This window comes from Bison bison, unplaced genomic scaffold (assembly GCF_000754665.1).
Source record: "Bison bison bison isolate TAMUID 2011002044 unplaced genomic scaffold, Bison_UMD1.0 scf7180017864366, whole genome shotgun sequence".
Lineage (NCBI taxonomy): Eukaryota > Metazoa > Chordata > Mammalia > Artiodactyla > Bovidae > Bison > Bison bison.
In genome coordinates this window covers 2,614,648-2,638,017 of record NW_011494938.1, presented here as the reverse complement: position 1 = coordinate 2,638,017, position 23,370 = coordinate 2,614,648, and the positions used below count along the sequence as shown (strand labels likewise).

General features: G+C 38.9%; 2 protein-coding genes across 4 annotated transcripts in view; one reads left to right on the top strand and one right to left on the bottom strand.

Annotated features, from left to right (window-relative positions):
- Positions 1-13,208, bottom strand: part of DHX57 (DEAH (Asp-Glu-Ala-Asp/His) box polypeptide 57) — a 59,997-nt gene extending 46,789 nt beyond the window's left edge. Inside the window, exons 1-3 of one of the 2 annotated variants that reach the window (XM_010855576.1) lie at positions 13,161-13,208; positions 6,171-6,388; positions 519-677 (exon numbers count right to left, since the gene is read on the bottom strand). In XM_010855576.1, the coding sequence (XP_010853878.1) occupies positions 519-677; positions 6,171-6,382 (371 nt within the window). In that variant the 5' untranslated portion in view covers positions 6,383-6,388; positions 13,161-13,208. The other variant, XM_010855577.1, reaches the window with a different exon arrangement.
- A 38-nt stretch (positions 13,209-13,246) lies between these two features.
- MORN2 (MORN repeat containing 2) lies at positions 13,247-21,395 on the top strand. Of its 2 annotated transcripts, XM_010855574.1 has the most exons (5): positions 13,247-13,393; positions 17,773-17,823; positions 18,256-18,362; positions 19,364-19,500; positions 21,164-21,395. In XM_010855574.1, exons 4-5 carry the CDS (start codon positions 19,364-19,366, stop codon positions 21,264-21,266), a joined length of 240 nt encoding a protein of 79 aa, XP_010853876.1. In that variant the 5' UTR covers positions 13,247-13,393; positions 17,773-17,823; positions 18,256-18,362; the 3' UTR covers positions 21,267-21,395. The 2 variants fall into 2 exon arrangements, with proteins under 2 accessions (XP_010853876.1, XP_010853877.1); XM_010855575.1 differs by lacking the exon at positions 17,773-17,823 and having other exon boundaries at positions 13,291-13,393; positions 21,164-21,394.
- Positions 21,396-23,370: the final 1,975 nt, after the last annotated feature.

Below are 23,370 nucleotides of genomic sequence, written 5' to 3'. Positions count from 1 at the left end.
AGATACTACTGGAATCTCCATTTTTTTCTTTCCCAGATGATCAACTAAAACTTGAAGAGACAATTAAAAACCAAAGATTACACTGTAAAGGACAACTGCTGCTGCTGCTGCGTCGCTTCAGTCGTGTCCGACTCTGTGCGACCCCAGAGACGGCAGCCCACCAGGCTCCCTCGTCCCTGGGATTCTCCAGGCAAGAACACTGGAGTGGGTTGCCATTTCCTTCTCCAATGCATGAGAGTGAAAAGTGAAAGTGAAGTCGCTCGGTCGTGCCCAACTCTTCATGACCCCATGGTCTGCAGCCTACCAGGCTCCTCCGTCCATGGGATTTTCCAGGCAAGAGTACTGGAGTGGCGTGCCGTTAGTTGCTGAATAATTATTCTTGTTATTTCTCTTGGCTCACTTTCAACTAGTTACACAGCCACAACACAATTAGTATTGACACAGTATTCCAAAGACACACAGGACCCTCATATTTTATCTTCCTCAATATAATAATTTATTCAAATATAATAATTTACTCAGATCCAGCATCCGCATCTTGTTCCTGCAAGTCTCGGAGAAGAGCTTTCACTTTTTCCTGATTCTCAGAAGTCATATGTAGAGTCTGCAGGGGCACTTTGGCTTCGGGTTTCCATTTGGGGCGTCCATCCCCTTTTCTCACGCTACTGTTACTAGGTCTGCAAAGGACACAAGAACAAAATTACACACTTACTTGTTATCAGAATTTTTACACTCTCCTCAGGGTCTCCATACATACACAATATGACTGGACTGTCATGTATCTTACGAAAGGGGACATCAATGTGGAGAGAGTCTCCATTTTCTACGGTATTTACTCAACTTCATTATATTCTAAATGCTGGGAAAAAATCTGATCAGATTCTTCACCATTAAATCCTGCTTCACTAACTCAAGAATCTTCTGGGGAAAGCAATGCTATGAGGACTCCTGCACTAGTGGAGGAGTCATATTTCTTTCACGAGAAATATGCTATGTACAAAGAGTATATATATATCACTCTGAGGTATTTAATCTGAAAACAACTAAGATGACTATTAGGCCCTATTTTTTGAAATATTTAACTTTTTTACTTCCTGATTACAAACATAATAATACATGTTTACTGTAGAAAAATAGAGAACAAAGAACAGAAAACATCTTAACTAATATCATTCCTTTGCACATACATTTTTTATAAAATTATGCAGCATATGTAATTTTTTATAATTTGCTTTATTTCCTTATTAAAATCAAACTGGCATTTCCCCAAAATTAAACATTTTCCTACAACTTAATTTTTAAATTTTAAACACAGAGGGACTAGAATTTATTTCATTATTCACTATTTCACTAATCTCATTTTTGGAATTTAGACTTTTTAGAGACTCTTTTTAATATTTAAAAAAACAATGAATTCTAAAGTTTACCTTTACTCACAAAGTTTCTTTTCTTTTTTTCACTCGGCATATTTCATTATAAATTTTCACAAATCTAGGGAAATGGTAGAAACTTCTCTGTACTGAATATCCAACATATTACTGAGACTTTGAAAAGAACCACACATTTACACTCTCTCAACTGGGTACCAAAGGAGAAAATAGAAGAAACTAGGGTTTTTAACCACATAATTCCAACTTCTGAAAGAAATGTTATCCAAAATTCATCATTTCCCCTTTTTGTTTCAAAAAATTTTTAATATATAAAAATCTATAGCATTTATTAAGATTCACCAGTAACTGTTAACACCTGCCATACTTATATGCACACACACATTTATGCCCTTATTTCCTCTCTATATGCACACACGTATGCATATATATATATGTGCTCCCCCATATATACACATGCATGTTCTAAACCATCTGCATGTAAGCTGCTGACAGCATATTCACTCGTAAATACTTCTGCATGTTATTTCCTAAGAATAGAGACAAACTTTTATATAACCATAATACTATTATCACTCACAAGATACTAATGATCTCATCTAATATATCATTTAATTTTATATTGATATCATCATGTCACGGCAAACAAATGGAGAAACAAAGGAAACAGTGACAGATTTTATTTTCTTGGGTTCCAAAATCACTGCAAATGGTGACTGCAGCCACGAAATTAAAAGACGCTTGCTCCTTGGAAGAAAAGCTATGGCCAACCTAGACGGAATACTAAAAAGCAGAGATGTTACTTTGCCAACAAAGGTCCATCTAGTTAAAGCTATGGTTTTTCTAGTAGTCAGGCATGGATGTGAGAGTTGGACCCTAAAGAAAGCTGAACACTGAAGAATTGATGCTTTTGAACTGTGGTGTTGGGGAAGACTCTTCAGAGTCCCTTGAACTGCAAGGAGATCCACCCAGTCCATCCTAAAGGAGATCAGTCCTGAATATTCATTGGAAGGACTGATGCTGAAGTTGAAACTCTAATACTTTGGCCACCTGATGTGAAGAACTGACTCATTGGAAAATACCTTGATGCTGGGAAAGACTGAAGGCAGGAGGAGAAGGGGATGACAGAGGATGAGATGGTTGAATGGCATCACTGACTCAATGGACATGAGTTTGAGCAAACTCCAGGAGATGGTGAAGGACAGGGCAGTCTGGCATGCTGCAGTCCATGCGGCATAAAAAGTTGAACACGCTTAGCGACTGGACAACAAGGTATATCTGAACATGAGATGACTGATATAAACAGAACAGATGTTTCTGCTTTCCTTGTCCCTTTCATGGTGGCAGCAGGGGTGATCTTTTGAGAAGGTGTCAGATATCTGACTTCACTTTAACTTTTCACTTTCATGCATTGGAGAAGGAAATGGCAATCCACTCCAGTGTTCTTCCCTGGAGAATCCCAGGGATGGCGGAGCCTGGGCTGCCGTCTATGGGGTTGCACAGGGTCGGACACGACTGAAGCGACTTAGCAGCAGCAGCAGATATCTGTGAGAATATATATCTGCCCCATAGAGAATTTCTGTATAATTCAATTCCATTATCTAAAATAGTTTTCTACCAAACAGCCCCAGGCTGAAGATTGACATAGTAACTAGACTAGCTATTCTGCAACTATCTTAAGACAACTTTGTCAACAACTGTGCTTTAATTTTCAAAGGTTATGTTAAAATCCCAATTCTTTTGATTACTCTGAAGAGTACACATTCCAAAGTATCCTTTTAAAAACTTGAATTTTGGGAATTCTCTGGCTGTCCAGTGGTTAGAACTCTGCATTTTCACTGCAGAAGGCCCAGGTTTGAGCTCTGGTAAGGGAACTAAGCCATACAGCAAGCCACACAGCTTGGCCAAAAACCAACTAAACAAATAGCCACACACAAAGAAAAAAATCCCTTGGTTTCATGTGCTTATTTTTCCTACAATAAATCATTTTAGTAACTAAATTTGATCCTGCTGACAGAAAACAGATGAATGCATTCCTAAGGATCAGGGAGGAGTTCATTGCAAAAGGGCATGGGCGAGTTTTGAAGAACTGCTGGTTACAGAGATGACTGCATTTGTCAAATTTTAGGGTGAGTTTTACTGAATGTAAATTACACTTCAATAAACATGATTTTTAAAACTTAAAACAAAATCCTTATACTGGCCTGTAAGATTCTATACAGCATAGCCTGTTGAATCTAACTGCCTAACACTTCTTACCCATCCATGCTAGCCACATGGCTTCCTTGTCATTCCCTAAATCTTCTTAAAACTCCTGCCTCAGGAACTGTTCACTCGCTGTTCTGTCTCAAACGTTCTTCCCTCAGATAGAGTCATGGCTTACTCCTTCACTTTTTTCTTGTCCTGGCTCAAATGAAACATCGAGAGAGAAGTCTTCTCTGATCACTCCACAGATAACAGTAAACACCAGCAATCCAGTTTGGCATTTTCTGTCCCTTTGTCCTTTATTTTCCTCCATAGTACTTACCACTTGACATATTATTACACCTTTGTCTACAGTTTTTATATCTCAAACCTCCTTCTATGAACACCAGGGCAATATTTTATTCATTGTTGTAATTCTGGTCACTAAAACACAGTCTGGCTCATAGTAGGCACTAAGTCAATATTTCCTGTGTGAATGAACATCTAAGACCCTAAGAACCTATAAACTAAGTGTTTTCAGAAAGAACGGAGCTGCATCTAACTTAGCAGTCAGGTTCTTAGGTCAGCAGCTAATGTGAAAATGTAGCTTTAAATTATTCTGGAAGATTTCTTAAAAAGGAATCAAGTTTGAGATTGATATATAATCTCTTAGTATGTCCAAAAATGACCATTTTTTGTTTAGAATGGAAAAAAATGTAGATTCTCCGGCTGCATACCAAGCAAAGTATTTGGTTATGGTAGAGACTATGTATAAGAAATATATATTTAAGAAATAAACATTAATATCACCTACTCAGTGCATCAAGAAGCTTAAACTATATACAGCACTTAGACATTGAGACTGACAGGAATGAGCACCTTCCTCTCTCATTAGCCTGTTCATGGTGGAGTTCAGATTCATTTAGTGGCAAGTTTAACTACTTAAATACCATTTGTTCTTCTTTTTCTTTTTTTCCTGAATGCATACAATTGAATTCATTTAAATTAAAAGCATGTCTTATGCAGTTAAACTTCAGCACTCACCTATATTTCTAACCAATATTTAGCTGGTAATTATTCCCACAAGAGTGTGTGTATGCCTGTGTATATATACATAACTCTAAAGAAGTCTCTCTATCTCTAAAAATTTAAGTAAACGGCTTAAAGTGCAATTAGAAAAACAATGAGAATTTTATATTTATACTGCATAACATGCAGTAGAAAATCTTTACTTTCATTAAACATGTATTAGAATTATCAGAATTTATGCAAAGTGCATCATGTGAAATACTGGGCTGGATGAATCATAATCTGAAATCAAGATTGTCAGGAGAAATATCAACAACCTCAGATAGGCAGATGATATCACTATTAATGGCAGAAAGTGAAGAGGAACTAAAGAGCCTTTGGATGAGGGTGAAAGAGGAGAATGAAAAAGCTGGCTTGAAACTCAACATTAAAAAAGCTAAGATCATGGCATCTGGTCCCATCACTTCATGACAAATAGAAGGGCAAATAGTGGAAGCGGTGATAGATTTTATTTTCTTGGGCTCCAAAATCACTGAGGACTGAAAGTAAAAGACACTTGTTCCTTGGAAGGAAAGCTCTGACAAACATAGAGAGTGTATTAAAAAGCAGAGACGTTACTTTGTTGACAAAGGTGGTCATGTACAGATGTGAGCTTTGGATCATAAAGAAGGCTGAGTGCCAAAGAATTGATGCTTTCAAAATGTGGTGCTGGAGATAACTCTTGAGAGTCCCTTGGACGGTAAGGAGACCAAATCAGTCAATTCTAAAGGAAATCAACCTTCAATATTCATTAGAAGAACTGATGGTGAAGCTCTAATACTTGGCCACCTGATGTGAAGAGCTGACTCATTGGAAAAGACGCCAATGCTAGGTAAGATTGAAGGCAAAAGGAGAAGGGGGCAGCAAAGGATGAGATGGTTAGGTAGCATCACTGACTCAAAGGACATGAATTTGAGCAAACCCTGGGGGACAGTGGAGGACAGAAGAGCCTGGCATGCTGCAGTCCATGAGGTTGCCAAGAGTTGGACATGACTGAAGTGACTGAACAACAACAAAACAGCATTCACTAATTAAAAGTTGACTATGAGAGAAGCCTGGGCATGATATCTATCTCTGGTCATCATATTAAGCTTCAGTAAATATTTGGTTGATCAGTTGGAAAATAGATAATTCATCAACTAAACGGAAGGGATATAGCCAGATCTCATTTGGGGACCTTCAAACTACAATGCCTAAAAATACTTAATATAATTTTCAATTACCCTACCATTTCCAAAATTTACTTTTCTGTAATACTGATTACAATAACGATATTACACTCAATTTACAGTGTCATATGGAAGTTAAAGTTAACTTCAGATTTCAACGCCCACCCTCTCCCAAAGGTGCTATTTACCATATGCTTTTAAAAAAATTCACAAAGCAGGGGACTGCAAGGCTTTAAAATAATAGGAAGAGTAACTTAGCCAGAATTACTTGGCATTTCCCCCTTTGTCTTAACCATCTTTTGTCCCATACATCAGGAATTGACACTGTTTTCATATTTGAACATTCAATGAGTATAATAACCTGGATGAATGCCTTGATTCACTGAAGATACAAAAGTCATCGCCATCATCCCAGATTCTACTTGATGCCTTTCTGTTGCCACCAACACCACCGCCACTGCTGCCACTCCCATGAGATTTACTAGCATGGCTCCTGCCTCCTCTTCCTCCTCTGGAAGACCCTTTTCCACCTCCTTTCCCTGGCTTGCCTTTCCTTCTTACTGAAGAACTCATTTTCACCTGCAAGAGAAAAAAGTAATACATACATTATAAAACCAGATAAGTATAATAATCCTTTGTTAGTCAAAGTTAAGGATATAGCCCATTTTAAAGGAAAAAAAGGAAAACTCACTCAAAGGGCCAGTTTAGAAGAAGCATGAATAAACTGCTTCACAAAAGATCTAGAAGCACATCTCCCCAGACTAATATTTAATAAGTTTCTTTGACACAGTTTCTTAACCAGGAGGTGCATCAGAAACACATGGAGAAGTTTTCAAATCACACATAGGGTGTGTAGGGGTCCCATGCTACATTCTGATTTGGTTAGGTCTGGCACAGGGTTTAAAAACCCTAGAAGAAGAAGAAAGAAACAACCCTAGAAGAGATGTTTCATGTATTTCAATATATTATGTATTAATATATGATTTGATAAATAAAATTTATATTTACATATATATTTTTAGAAATAGCTCTGGCTAAGAGATTGTGCCTGGGGGGGAGTAAAAGTGTAAAACTCTTGTATGCAATCAAAGTTAAGATGCTATCAGCTTAAAGTAAAATGTTATAAGATGTCTTACATTAGCCTCACAACCAAAAAACAACCAAACAAAAACAACCAAACTAAAAATTACACATTAAAAATCTATAGTAAGACAGAAACTATAAAAGAATACAATTTAAAAAAAAATTCTATAGTAGATATACAAAAGATGAGGAGGAAAAAAAAAAATCAAAGCATACCACTATAGAAAATCATCAAATCATAAAGGAAGACAGCAAGAGAGAAAGAAAGAAACAAAAGATCTTAAAAATGCTCAGGAAACAACAATATGGCAGTAAGTCCTTACTTATCAATAATTACTTTAAATGTAAATGGACTAAATTCTCCCATCAAAATACATAAAATACTTGAATGGATAAAAAAAATAAGACTCAACTACATGCAGCCTGCAAGAGAATAGCTTCAGTTGCAAAGACACACAGACTGAAAGTGAAGGGCTGTAAAAGATAGTAAATGCACGAGGAAACGAAAAGAGAGCAGGGGTAGCTATACTCAGACAAAATAGCCTTTAAGTCAAACACTCTAACAATAGACAAAGAAGATCATTATACAATGATAAAGGGGTCAATTCATCAAGAGAATCTAACAATTACAAATATTTATGCTCCCAATATCAGAGCATCTAAATATATAAAGCAAATATTAACATAATTGAGAGGAAGTAGCCAGCAATACAACAAGAATAGGAGACTTTAACATCACACTTTCAACAATGGTCTGATCATCCAGAAAGATAATCATCCAGTAAAAGAAAAATTCAACTTGAACTATAACAGACATACACAGAACATTCCATTCAAAGCCACATGAAATATTTTTCAGGATAGATCATGTGTTAGGCCACAAAACAAGTCTTGACAAATTTAAAAGACTGTGAACAAATCAAACATCTTTTCTGATAACAACGGTATGAAACTAGAAATCAATAAAAGAAGGAAAACTGGAAAATTCATAAACGTATGGAAATTAAATAACATGCTCCTGAACAACCAGTGGGTCAAAGACAAAATCAAAAGGAAATTTTAAAATATCCTCAAACAACTGAAAATAAAAACATAACATACCAAAAATTATGGGATGCAGCAAAAGGAGTTCTCTAAGAGGGAAGTTTATCACAATAAATGTCTATGTTAAGAAAAAGAAATGATCTCAAATAAACAACCTAGATTTACATCTTAAGGAACCAGAAATAAAGAACAAACTAAGCTCAAACTAAGTCAACTAACTACACCCAAACTAAGTCCAAAGTTAGTAGTATGCGTAACAGGAACACCAGAAGAATAGGAGAGAGAGAAAGAAAAGAACAGAAAAAATATTTAAAGAAATAATGATAGAAGACTTATCAAATTTATTGAAAGACAATAACCTACACATACAGGAAGTTCTAAGGACTTCAAATAGGATAAACCCAGAGATCCATAAATAGACACAATATAAAAATGCTAAAAGTTAAAGACAAGAAGTCTTGCAAGCATTCAGAGAAAAACAACTTGTCACTTACAGATATAAACCCAGTAAGATCTGCTTTACAAAAAAATACTAATAGGAATTTGTTTAAGCTGAAGAAAGTGACCCTAGATGGTAATCTGAACTCACACACACAAAAAAAGGAGCACCAGTAAAGCTAACTATGTAAATATAAAATAAAATCAACCCCCCCCCAAACCTACCAAACAGTGTACATCCATATTTTCTTCTTTCTTCACATAACTGATTTAAAAAGAAACCGTATAAAATAATATGTATATGATGTAATAGTGGGTTTGTGATATGCAAAAATGTAATGTATTTGCTATAACAGAACAAAGCAGGTTGGTGGGAGCACAGATGGACTGGGTTAATAAAATGACTACAGATGGTAAAGTAATAACTATAACAATGTACAGTTGGGGATGCAACCTAAGGTTTCATTGACAGATGAATGGATAAAGAAAACATGGTATATATACACAATGGAATATTAGTCATGCTATGCTATGCTAAGTCGCTTCAGTCGTGTCCGACTCTGTGTGACCCCATAGACGGCAGCCACCAGGCTCCCCCGTCCCTGCGATTCTCCAGGCAAGAACACTGGAGTGGGTTGCCATTTCCTTCTCCAATGCATGAAAGTGAAAAGTGAAAGCGAAGTCGCTCAGTAGTGCCCGACTCTTAGCGACCCCATGGACTGCAGCCCACCAGGCTCCTCCATCCATGGGATTTTCCAGGCAAGAGTACTGGAGTGGGGTGCCATTGCCTTCTCCGATATTAGTCATAAGAAAGAATGAAATAATGCCATTAGCAACAATATGGATGGACCTAGAGATTATCATACTAAATGAAGTAACTCAGACAAAGACAAATACCATATGCTATTGCTTACATGTGGAACCTTTACTGCAAAAAGGAGGGGAAAGGCATACAGCTATACGGAAGTAACATTTCTATATATTATCAAAATTGAGTTAGTATAAATGGGAAGTTGACTCTGATATGTTAAGAGGTATATGACAAATCCTGGAGCAGTCACTAAAAAGTAAACCAAAAATTCAAAAAATGTAGTGAAAAAAATCACTAAAGAAATTAAAATACTGCATTAGGAAATATTTATTGAATAATTTAATGCAAAAAAAAACAGTAAAGTAGGAACAGTGAAACAAAATAGACACGAGACATATTGACAACTAAAAGTAGAATGGAAAAAATAAATCCCACTATACCAAGAACAATATTAAATGTGAATGGATTAAACAATCCAATCAAAATACAAGTTATTAGTGAATAAAAACAAGATCCAAGTATATGCTGTCTATCACTTTAAATTCAAAGATACAAATAAATGAAAAGTAAAAGGATGGAAAAAGAGAAATCATGCAAACAAACCACAAGAAAGCTGCAGCAACTACGCTAATATCAAACAAAATAGACTTTAAAGCAAAAAAAAATCTTGTTAGTGATAAAGAAGAACATTTCATAAAGATAAGAGAGTCAGTCCATGAGAAAGATGCAACAATTATAAATATACTGTACCTAATAACAGAGCACCAAACACATCAACCAACAACTGACAGAAATGAACAGAGAAATACACAACATACAACAGCAGCAAACTGCAATGCCCACGTTCAGCTACGGTAAAAACACCCACACAGAAGGTCAGTAAGGAAACAGAAGACTTGAAACACAGTAAAAACCAACTGGACCTAAGAGACATCTACAGAAAATTCTACCCAACAAAAAATATACATTTTTCGTATGTGGACAAGGAAAATTTCCAGGATAGACAATATACTAGCCTATAAAACAAACTTTAATAAATTTAAAAAGACAAAAATTTAAAAAGTATGTTTTGCAACCAAACTAAAATGAAATTTGAAATCAAAAGCAGGGAAATAACTGGGAAACTCACAAACATGCAGCAATTGGACTAGGTCTCTTGATATTCCTTTCTTCAAAATCCTTTATAATTATACATATTTATTGTTTCTTTGGTGTTTATCTCCCGACCCTCCCCCAGCCCCCGAAAGCTCTCTGAAGGCAAGGAGTATATCCATGTTGATTACCGCTGTTCCTCTAACAGTGTATGGCATATAACAGGAATTCAATATGTATTTGAGGAATAGCTGAGGGTTGAATAAATTACTGATATAAGAATGGAGAGCCATTCATTTATTTATTCATGCCACAAATATTTATTGAACACTTATTAAGTGCTAGATTCTAGGGATACAACAGCAAAGACAACAAAATTCTTGCCTCATGAAGCTCATCCTCTAGAAATTAAGATGACAATAAACAAATATACAATATTAATTAAGTGCTATGAAGAAAAAAAACTGAGTCTTTTTGCAGATAGAGTGGTCAGGTAAGAGTGATCATCTTTCTGAGGTCATATTTGAGCAGACATGTGAACATGCAGAAAATGAGTCATGAAATATTTGTACAAAGAACATTCTAAGCAGAAGCAATAGTAGGTGAAAAGGGTCCAAGTCCAGAATAACATCTTCAATGCAGTGAGCTGAACAGTGAGGAGTCTTGTGGGTCTGCAATGTAGTATGCAAAGGAGATGAGGTCAGAGAGCAGAGATGGCCATATAAGCCCTAGGAAGAACTTTGAATTTTACTCTAAATATAATAGAAAGTCAATAGAGGGCAAAGGCAAAAGCTTGGTATGACTGACTTCGGTTCTAACCATTACTCTAGCTGTTATGTGAAGAATAAAATGACTGTAGGGAGGTGAGGAGAACCAGGAGGCCAGTTAGGAGACTACTGTAATTGTGCAGGTAGGAGATGAAATACAAAACTAAGCAGTGAGTTGGACTGCAGAGGGAACAAGTACAGTTGAAAAGCAGCCATAGAGTCTCAGTGCATTTTAATGGTAGATGAATTAGATGAAAGGTATAAGAAGTGTCTAGAATTACTGTAAAATTTGAGGTCCTAGCTTAACTAGGTGAATAGGGGTTCTGTGCTCAGCCATGTGATCAGAATGGGAATGTGAGGTGAAGTGAAGTGAAGTCGCTCAGTCGTGTCTGACTCTTTGCGACCCCATGGACTGTAGCCTACCAGGCTCCTCCGTCCATGAAATGTTCTAGGCAAGAGTACTGGAGTGGGTTGCCATTTCCTTCTCCAGGGGATCTTCCTGACCCAGGGATCGAACCTGGGTCTCCCACATTGCGGGCAAACGCTTTACCATCTGAGCCACCAGGGAATGGACAGGAAATGATAGGGAGTGTCACAAGTTCAGAATGGATGTTACACTGGAGATGCCTTCTAGACATTCAAATAGAAATGTGTAGAACACAGTTGGAAATATAAGTCGGCATGGAGGGGAAAGATTATTTCAGTTAATTCTGTAAAATTCCTAGAAGGTAAATATTATTTTCTGTATTTTACAGAGGAGGAAACTAGAGTACAGATAAATTACACAACTTGTCCAGTGTCACTACTATAGAAGCAAACCCTGGAGCTAGGGTCTGAAATAATCCATTTGACTCCAAAGCTGAAATTCTCTCCCCCATACTTACCTTTTACCCCACAAACATGTACTTTGTATCTTCAATTCAAAATTTAATGTTAAGCCAGCCCTGCTTTGATTTGTGCCTGGGCCTTAATTTATAAAGGTGACTGAGTGCTGACACAGAGAGATTAATACCATCAAAAGAAAAAGTTTAACGTTACTTACAGCTCTCCTAAAAAGGAGAGGTCTGTCTGTTACCATGGGCCACGCCAGGGAAGCACCTGTGTCAGGAGCAGGCAGAAAGGAGTAAGAAGGCCACCCCGCATCCCTTCTTGGTTTTCCCATGGGAAAGAAGAGGCCAGGCAGGGAAACCAGCTTACCACTGGCTACTTTGACTAACTCCCGCAGGCTCTAAGGTCTAGGGCTTGTCCCTAGTTGCCTGGTACTTGGCCCTGGACTGATTTAGGGCAGGTGAACTACAGGCTTGGTAGTTAGACAAAGGAGGTTGTTGGAGCTAAGGCAGGCAGGATTGGTTGGTTTGCATATGAAAGGCATGCTGTCAGATTAATCGTTAATTTGCTAGCCCGGGGAATGGCAGTTTTTCCCTGGTCGGGCAGGCCCCATAAGACGCCAAAACATCAGAAATCCATTTAGCCTGGTAAGATCTCAACTATCTTTATTCACCGTGGACACGAGAACCTAAGTTTGGCTCCCAGGAACAGAATCACCAAGCTGGGCGCTGAAAACTGACCACAAACCATTCCCCTCCCAGGCAAATCTCTGACTGACCCCATATATCCAGCTCCTTGCAGATACCCAGACCTGGTATCTTTCTTCCAGCATACACTGTAGCCAATTCTCTCCCCAAACAGCCACCAACTGGAGACGGAGCTAAGATACAGGAAACGAGCCCGAGGCCCTCCAATTCAACCCTTTATCTCGCAGAATTCAGCTCCCCGGCCTCAGCTGTACAACCCTCAGCTGTCGACCCAGGCCAGGCCTGGTCACAGGCCTAGGATCCTGCTGCTCCAGACTCACCGGCCCCTGCCAGACAGGCTGGATCCCACCGGGCCGGGAGGCTCCTCAGACCCTGCCCACTGCGGGAAAGGCTGACGGTGGAAAGGTCCGCACACTGACCACCAGGGAGACGCGAGGACCACGCACACGGACACACATCCCTCGTCCTCGGAAGGGGCGACCGTCCCGGGTTTGTGGCGCTGCTTCCCGGGCCACCTGTTCGGACGTGGCGCCCTGCGGCCAAGGGCCCTGCCTGGGCGCTGCCTCCCACCCGGACCTTACCTGGAGCGGCTCCGCAGCGGCCCAGCTACAGCGGTACAGCCCTGGCGCCTTCTGATTGGCTCAACCTCGGCCCCCCCCACCCCATATTCGCTTCCGGGTGAGAGGTGCCTGGTCGCCTAGCAACCATGTCGCACCCGGCGCTGAAGTACGGCTTCCTTTCCTCCAGGCCACGGAGCTGGCGGCCCAGGGAGAATCGCAGAGTCCAGAAAATCTCTCCCGCAGCCCTGTGTCAAGTGAGTGCCCCATCCTCTCAACGTCTCTTAAGCAGAACTTGCAGAGAGCCCCAGGAGCGGGAATCTGGAGACCTGGGTTCTAGCTGTCATTCGGCCGTCGATTCGCTGTTGTGACACATTAGGCCAGTGCCAGCGTACTGCCAGTCTGCACCTCTTAGGTTCCCTTCTTCTTGCTCTAACATTCCGAAGTTTCGGGTGTGGAACCATTTAAGGGCAATTGACACAGACACACTACAGTAGGGATAGACCAAGAGTGTTGTGGGGGCTCTAGGGATAGACCAACACACACACACACACACACACACACACACACACACACACACACTACAGTAGGGATAGACCAAGAGTGTTGTGGGGGGTCTAGGGATAGACCAACACACCCACCCACCCCCACACACACTTTCACAATCTATGGTAAGGATAGACCAACACAGACACACACACACAGACACACACACACACACACACACACACACTACAGTAGGGATAGGCCAAGAGTGGTGTGGGGGGTCCTAGAAGAGTCTGGGGATGAGGGGAAATATGAAAGGTTTGTCAGGTGATATCTCTGTTTTCCTTTATGCCTCTTTCTGGGAAAAATATTCAGCCTTGTATTCCACTTCACTAATTTACTTTTCAACGGTTTTCATTCTGCTCTTCAGCCCTTCTAAGGTGGTATATTTCAACAGTTCAGTTTATTTCAGCCACTCAATTGTGTCCGACTCTTTGTAACCCCATGGACTGCAGCACGCCAGGCCTCCCTGTCCATCACCAACTCCCAGAGTTTACGCAAACTCATGTCCATTGAGTCAGTGATGCTATCCAGCCATCTCATCTTCTGTCGTCCCCTTCTCCTCCTGCCTTCAATTTTTCCCAGCATCAGGGTCTTTTCAAATGAATCAGCTCTTCCCATCAGATGGCCAAAGTATTGGAGTTTCAGCTTCAACATCAGTCCTTTCAATGAACACTCAGGACTGATCTCCTTTAGGATGGATTGGTTGGATCTCCTCGAATTCCAAGGAACTCTCAAGAGTCTTCCCCAACACCACACTTCAAAAGCATCAATTTTTCGGCGCTCAGCTTTCTTTATAGTCCAGCTCTCACATCCATACATGACCACTGGAAAAACCATAGCCTTGACTAGATGTATCTTTATTGGCAAAGTAATGTCTCTGCTTTTTAATATGCTATCTAGGTTGGTCATAACTTCCCTTCCAAGGAGTAAGCGTCTTTTAATATCATGGCTGCAGTCACCATCTGCAGTGATTTTGGAGCCCAAAAAAATAAAGTTTCTCACTGTTTCCACTGTTTCCCCATTTATTTGCCATGAAGTGATGGGACCTGATGTCATGATCTTAGTTTTCTGAATGTTGAGCTTTAAACCAACTTTTTCACTCTCTTCTTTCACTTTCATCAGGAGGCTCTTTGGTTCTTCACTTTCTGCCATAAGGGTGGTATCATCTGCATAGCTGAGGTTTTTGATATTTCTCCCTGCGATCTTGATTCCAGCTTGTGTTTCATCCAGCCCAGTGTTTCTCATAATGTACTCTGCATGTAAGTTAAATAAGCAGCGTTGACATACTCCTTTTCCTATTTGGAACCAATCTGTTGTTCCGTGTCCAGTTCTAACTGTTGCTTCCTGACCTGCATACAGATTTCTCAAGAGGCAGGTCAGGTGGTCTGATATGCCCATCTCTTGAAGAATTTTCCACAGTGTATTGTGGTCCACACAGTCAAAGGCTTTGGCATAGTTAATAAAGCAGAAATAAATGTTTTTTTGGAACTCTCTTACTTTTTCAATGATCCAGTGGATGTTGGCAATTTGATCTCTGGTTCCTCTGCCTTTTCTAAAACCAGCTTGAACATCTGGAAGTTCAAAGTTCATGTACTGTTGAAGCCTGGCTTGGAGAACTTTGGGCATTAGTTTACTAGCATGTGAGATGAGAGCAATTGTGCGGTAGTTTGAGCATTCTTTGGCATTGCCTTTCTTTGGGATTGGAATGAAAACTGACCTTTTCCAGTCCTGTGGTCACTGCTGAGTTTTCCCAATTTGCTGGCATATTGAGTGCGGCACTTTCACAGCATCATCTTTTAGGATTTGGAATAGCTCAACTGGAATTCCATCACCTCCACTAGCTTTGTTCATAGTGATGCTTCCTAAGGCCCACTTGACTTCACATTCCAGGATGTCTGGCTCTAGGTGAGTGATCACACCATTGTGATTATCTGGGTCATGAAGATCTTTTTGTACGGTTCTTCTGTGTATTCTTGCCACCTCTTCTTAATATCTTCTGCTTCTGTTAGGTCCATACCATTTCTGTCCTTTATTGATTCCATCTTTGCATGAAATGTTCTCTTGGTATCTCTGATTTTCTTGAAGAGGTCTCTAGTCTTCCCCGTTCTATTGTTTTCCTCTATTTCTTTGCACTGATCACTGAGGAAGGCTTTCTTATCTCTCCTTGCTATTCTTTGGAACTCTGCATTCAAATGGGTATATCTTTCCTTTTCGCCTTTGCTTTTTGCTTCTCTTCTTTTCACAATTAAATTATTCATTTCCTAAATTGTTAATTATTTTTCATAAGTTTCTACTCTTGTCTCGAGGCTGCTGGACTCTCCCTTTTTGATGATGTATAAGTCTTCTGCCTATTTTGTTTATTAACTCTGTTTCCTCAGAGGAGATGAGCTTCCAGCCTTTCATAACTGGCACTCAGGTTAGTATTCCAGTTGAAAAGATCAGTTCTCTTGTCCCACCCATAGAGATTCTGACTCAGTAGTGTGGAGTAGCAGAGAAGGCATTGGCAACCCACTCCAGCACTCTTGCCTGGAAAACCCCATGGACGGAGGAGCCTGGTAGGGTGCAGTCCATGGGGTCGCTAAGAGTCAGACACGACTGAGTGACTTCCCTTTCACTTTTCACTTTCATGCATTGGAGAAGGAAATGGCAACCCATTCCACTGTTCTTGCCTGGAGAATCCCAGGGATAGGGGAGCCTGGTGGGCTGCCGTCTATGGGGTCGCACAGAGTCGGACATGACTGAAGCGATGCAGCAGCAGCATTGTGGAGTAGGGCCTAGGAACTTGAAAAGCATCCTAAATGATTCTAGTGCATGGGCCACACTTTGAGTAACATTCTAATAGGCTGTTGTTCTAGAAGTTATAGTTTACTTATCATCTCCAATATATGTTTTCTTCAGTATTGGAAAAAATTAGTTTCTAAAGTTTTAATCCACTGAATGTCCCAGAGCTCTGAGGCATAGATTCCACTCCACCCCTGCCCCCCAGGCCTGTGGTTTTCTTTTTTCATTTTTTACCTGGTCTTCATTCCAATCTCATTCTGTTTGGACCCTACTCCTTCCCCCGCCTCTTCTCGCTTACTATCTTTTTTTTCTATTTCTTTCTACTGCCAATTCTGAGATTGCTCACTCTACCTTACCTCTGTGAAATAATCAATAGATCATATACCCAAGAGAAATAAAAACATATGCTCATACAAAAAATTATACATGAATGTTTATAGTAGCATTATTCATAACAGCCAAAACTGGAAACAACTCAACTGACCATCAACTGATGAATGGATAAATAAACAAAATGTGTTATTTTTGTACCATGGACTATTCAGCAATAAAAAGTGATAAAATACTAATACATGCTGCAACATGGATCAAACTTGAAGCTGAGTGAAAGAAGCTACTCACAAAGGACCACATATCGTATGATTCCATTTCTATGAACTGTCTGGATTATGTCAGTTCATAGAGACAGATGATAGATTATTGTTTGCCAGGGTCTGGGGATGGGGTTGGATAGGTTTTAGGGTAATAGAGAGCAACTGATAATATGTACAGGATTTCTTTTGAGGGTGATTAAAATATCCTAAAATTACATTGTGACAGTTATACAACTTGAGTATGCAAAAACAAATGAATTTTGTATACTTTTAAAGAGTAATTTTTGTGGTATGTGAATTATATATTAATACAGCTGTTAAAATAAACAAATAAAAATAGATCATCTAGACAAAATTATTTCCCCAGAACCCTACACTCGACTATGGAAATGCCAAGTAAACATGAATATAAAGTGAGTATCTGGTTGGCTCTTAAAACAAATTTGTTATAGGTCTTATAACATAAAAATGTTTAAGTTTGAGACTTCCCTGTGGTCCACTGATTAAGACTTCACCTTCCAATGCAGGGGATGTGGGTTTGATCCCTGGTTGGGAAGCTAAGATCCCACATGCCTCGTAGCCAAAAAACCAAAACATAGAACAGAAACAATATTGTAACAAATTCAATAAAGACTTTAAAAATTGTTCATATCAAAGAATAAAAAACTTTAAAAAATATGTTTATGTGATTTTTCTTAAATCTTTTAAAACAGCTCCAGAAGTATTTAAGATAAACTTTATATTTCCAAATGGAGACAAGTATGGTAAGCATACATTTCAATTACTTTTTCCTATATAGATTAAAATTAAATAGCTTAAGAGTGCAAAACTGAGACTGTCACACTTGATAAAAGTACTATTGAGATATTAACTCCCTTAAATAAAATCACACAGAAATACTGATGGAGAGAAAAAAAGATACTAATGGAGGAACAGATTTTAAATCTTTAACTCTAAAGTATAGACAGTGTGCCTTGGAAACCTATGGGAAGGCCATAGCCATATGTCAGTCTTCCAGGCCCTTGAGTCAATGATTTAAAGGTCCATGGAGCGCCTCATCTCTGGTCTCATTAGTTTTAGTTATAGGAAAGCAGAGAGACCCACTGTGATGCAGTTTTGATTAAGCCTGAACATACTTTATTATTTAGCCAAACAGGGTTCTCGTTTATAATCTTCAGTATTTCTCTCTTACTTAGATGGGGACTGTATAAGAACATCTTCTGGAGTCATTGAGAGAAATGGAATAGGTATTCATACCACTCCTAATGGGATTGTCTACACAGGAAGCTGGAAAGATGACAAGGTATTATTATTGTTTTGAATATTGACAGTGGATAAGTAACTCTGTTGGTTAAATGATTCCTGGCATTTCACCATTTCAAAAAACACGTATGAGTAAGCCATGCAATAAAAATAACAAATTATTATATTTAATATATATGAATATAAGGAATAGTATGAAACTCATTCAGAGAGCTGTCATCATCTTTCTCATTTCCTATTCGTTAAACAAACTAAACTCATTACAGAATTTTCTCAATCCTTATAGCAGCCTAATGAGTTCAATATCATTAATATTGCTATTTTACAATTGAGGGAAATTAGGCTCAGATTCGGAGAAGGCAATGGCACCCCACTCCAGTACCTCTTGCTTGGAAAATCCCATGGACGGAGGAGCCTATTAGGCTGCAATCCATGGGGTCGCTAAGAGTCGGACACGACTGAGCAACTTCACTTTCACTTTTCACTTTCATGCATTGGAGAAGGAAATGGCAACCCACTCCAGTGTTCTTGCCTGGAGAATCCCAGGGACAGGGGAGCCTGGTGGGCTGCCGTCTACGGGGTCGCACAGAGTCGGACACGACTGAAGTGACAGCATAGCATAGGCTCAGATTTCTTGCCTAGCTAGTAAGTGATGAAAGAAAAATATGTTCTTGGGTCTGCTTGAATACAAATTTCTGTTCTTCACAACTTCTTTGTGCCATTTCTGGGCTAACTAAACTGGTTGGCCTTTAAGATTTTCGATATATTCAAGGTATCTTGAGGAGCCCTGTTATTATCATTATGGACCTGCAAGATGTTCAAGTGCCCCAGATCAGAAACACTGACTTTGTCAGCTTCACAGAGACAGACATAAAAAGGACAATGATAAAAATATTGTCTTATCATTGTGGAAATAAAGGGTGATGCAATGTTAGATTAAATAATAACTAAGTGGATGACAGACATATGTGTATACTTCTTAGAAATACACTAATGAAACTGAAGATTAGTTACTGAGGTCATTTCCTTTGTTACAAACAGATGAATGGTTTTGGAAGACTTGAGCATTTTTCAGGAGCAATATATGAAGGACACTTTAAGGACAATATGTTTCATGGACTGGGAACTTATACATTCCCAAATGGGGCAAAGTACACTGGAAATTTCAATGAAAACAGGTGAGTTTAAAATAAAAAGTCACTGTAGTCTAAAAGTTATTTTTCAGGCATATTTGCCTAAAAATTTAATGCTAAATTTCTTTTGTAATGTATTTAGTTAAAATATACTTAATTTTAGAAGAATTGTTGGATTATCATTTTGGGGGAAAATGTTATGAGAGAGGCTAAGGCCATCATGAGCCTCCAAAACATATCATTCCTGCTGCTGCTGCTGCTAAGTCTCTTCAGTCATGTCCGACTCTGTGTGACCCCATAGACAGCAGCCCACCAGGCTCCCCTGTCCCTGGGATTCTCCAGGCAAGAACACTGGAGTAGGTTGCCATTTCCTTCTCCAATGCATGAAAGTGAAAAGTGAAAGTGAAGTTGCTCAGTTGTGTCGGACCCTCAGCGACCCCATGGACTGCAGCCTACCAGGCTCCTCCGTCCATGGGATTTTCCAGGCAAGAGTACTGAAGTGGGGTGCCATTGCCTTCTCCGATATCATTCCTAGTGATAATCTATTAGATTTTTTCATTTATTTTCTCTTGACTTCTTTATTCCTATGGAACTTTTTGCAGTCATATTAGAGAGGGAAAGTTTGTTGCAATTATTGAGAAAATTTAGGCCAAAAATTATTTTTGCTTGAAATATCTTGATAAGGTTTTTTTATAGTTTTAAATTTTATTTTATATTTTCTTCCAGTTTGAGATGTCATTCATATACAGCATTGTATAAATTCAAGGTATATAGCATAATGATTTGATTTACCTATATCATCAAGTGATTACCACAATAAATTTAGTGAACATTCATCATCTCACATTGATATAAAGTAATAAAAAAAGAAAAATATTTTTTTCTTGTGATGAGAACTAAGGATTTACTCTCTTAACTTTTATAAATAACATACAAAAGTGTTAATTATATTTATCATCTTGTACGTTACATTCCTAATACTTTATTTATCTTGTAACTGGAAATTTGCACCTTTTGACCACCTTCATCCAAATCTCCACCCCCACCCTCACACATCTTTATAAACTTAATCCTCACACCAGATATGTCATCCAGAGGTTTCGTGTTAATTTATAACTACCCCCTTATTATTTCCAGAATTAAAAATGCAACCTAATTGTTATGAAGTGGTTGATACATATTGAGGAGGGTAGAAAAGTGTTCACCTCTTCTGTTGCCAAGTCTGTGATGACAGCATATAAACTTTTCCCACTGATATTAATAAAGGGAGAAAACTCTAACCCATGGGATAAAGGTCTCTTTGGTTCTGTGAAGTGTATTTTCACCACTCCAAATAGTCCAGAAAACACCAGCATAGAGCATAGTATCTCAAACATAGTTGAAAATCAATAAACATCTGTTGAATAAATGAACTAAGTCAGATAACCAATATAAACTTTTCATTTTGTGACTGTTCTGGTTTTGTCTAAACTAAGCATATGTAATCCTAAAATCTTAGACGTAAAAATTTGTATAGTGACAATGTTTGTTGGAATAGTAGTATTTTTTTTTGTAGGATATAAAAACAGGATGTCAGATTTTAAATCAAAATTTGAAAGCAGAATGATATAATTCTTCAGACATAGTATATAATATACTAGACAGTCTTATACCTGGACTGTAAATTTCTAGTCTTGTTAATGAATACACTTATTTTTTACTGTTGCAGGGTGGAAGGTGAAGGACAATATACTGATATCCAAGGACTAGAATGGTGTGGTAACTTTCATTTCACAGCTGCTCCAGGCCTGAGGCTAAAGCTCCATATGTAGATAGCCTACATTAAAGTTTTAATGTGGTAATTGCAGCTTTTACTTGTAAGGAAAACAACTAAATCTGTCATCTGAAATAACTCATACACTATCTATTTACTTTTGCCAATAAAACCATCACTCATTTACACCTTTTTGAACTTTCTTTTGATCATCTTATAATTAATTTAAAATAAATTATGTGGTACTTCCCTGGTAGTCCAGTGGTTAAAACTCCGTACTGGTACTGTAGGGGGCGCAGGTTTGATCCCTGGTCAGGGAACTAAGATAGCACATGCCAAAAAAAAGAAAAAAAGAAAGAAAGAAAGAAATTATATGATTCAACTGAGAGTTTGTGTGTTCATTTTAATATAAACTATGCAGATCTTGACAAAGTCAGTTTCCAATCCTGTACCTGAATTTTGTCATCTTTAAAAAGTATCAGATCAGATCAGTCGCTCAGTCGTGTCCGACTCTTTGCGACCCCATGAATCGCAGCACGCCAGGCCTCCCTGTCCATCACCAACTCCCGGAGTTCACTCAGACTCATGTCCATCGAGTCGGTGATGCCATCCAGCCATCTCATCCTCTGTCGTCCCCTTCTCCTCCTGCCCCCAATCCCTCCCAGCATCAGAGTCTTTTCCAATGAGTCAACTCTTCGCATGAGATGGCCAAAGTACTGGAGTTTCAGCTTTAGCATCATTCCTTCCAAAGAAATCCCAGGGCTGATCTCCTTCAGAATGGACTGGTTGGATCTCCTTGCAGTCCAAGGGACTCTCAAGAGTCTTCTCCAACACCACAGTTCAAAAGCATCAATTCTTCAGCACTCAGCCTTCTTCACAGTCCAACTCTCACATCCATACATGACCACACGAAAAACCATAGCCTTGACTAGATGAACCTTTGTTGGCAAAGTAATGTCTCTGCTTTTGAATATGCTATCTAGGTTGGTCATAACTTTCCTTCCAAGGCTATGTCTTAAAGGAAACTATCAAGGAAATGAAAAGACCTTTCACAGAATAGGAGAAAATACTTGCAAAATCATATATCTGATAAAGGTTTAGTTTTCAGAATATATACAGAATTCATATATAAATATACAGAAATAAAAAGACAGCCCAATTTAAAAATGGACAAAGGATTTGAATGGACATTTTTTCTAAGAAGATATACAAATGTCTGATAAACAAAAAGATATTCAACATCGTTATTCTTTAGGGAAATACAAAGCAAACCCAAAATAAGATGCCATTTCAATCGCTAGGATGGCTATGTTAAAAAACACATAATAACAAAGATTGGTCTGGTGGGAATGAAAAATGGTACAGCACTGTGGAAAACAGTTTCTCAAAAAGTTGAAATATAATTATCATATGTTCCAGCAATTCCTAAGCATGCACGTTAAGAGAATTGACTTATATACAAATGTTTATAACAGCATCATTCATATCAGCCCAATACTGAAAACCCAGATGTCCCTCAACTGCTAATGGGTAAATGTGATTTATCTCTACAGTGGAATATTTTTCAGCCACAGAAAGGAATGAAGTACTGACATATGATATAGCATAAACCAGCCTTGAAAACATCGTACCAAGTGAAAGAAAGTGAAAGTGAAGTCGCTCAGTCGTGTCCGACTCTTTGCAACCCCGTAGACTGTAGCCTACCAGGCTCCTCCATCCATGGGATTTTCCAGGCAAGAGTACTGGAGAGGGGTGCCATTGCCTTCTCCAGAGGATCTTCCCGACCCAGGGATTGAACCTGGGTCTCCCGCATTGTAGGCAGACACTTTACCATCTGAGCCACCAGGGAAGCCAACGAGTGAAAGAAGCCAGTTGCAAAAGGCCACATATAATACTGTTTTATGTGAAGTATCCAGAACAGGCAAATTCATAGAGACAGGAAGTAAATTAACAGTTGCAAAGGAGGGAGGAGTTGGGAGGCATTGGGTTTCTCTTTCAGTTCAGTTCAGTCGCTCAGTCGTGTCCGACTCTTTGCGACCCCATGAATTGTAGCACGCCAGGCCTCCCTGTCCATCACCAACTCCCAGAGTTCACCCAGACTCATGTCCATCGAGTCAGTGATGCCATCCAGCCATATCATCCTCTGTCGTCCCCTTCTCCTC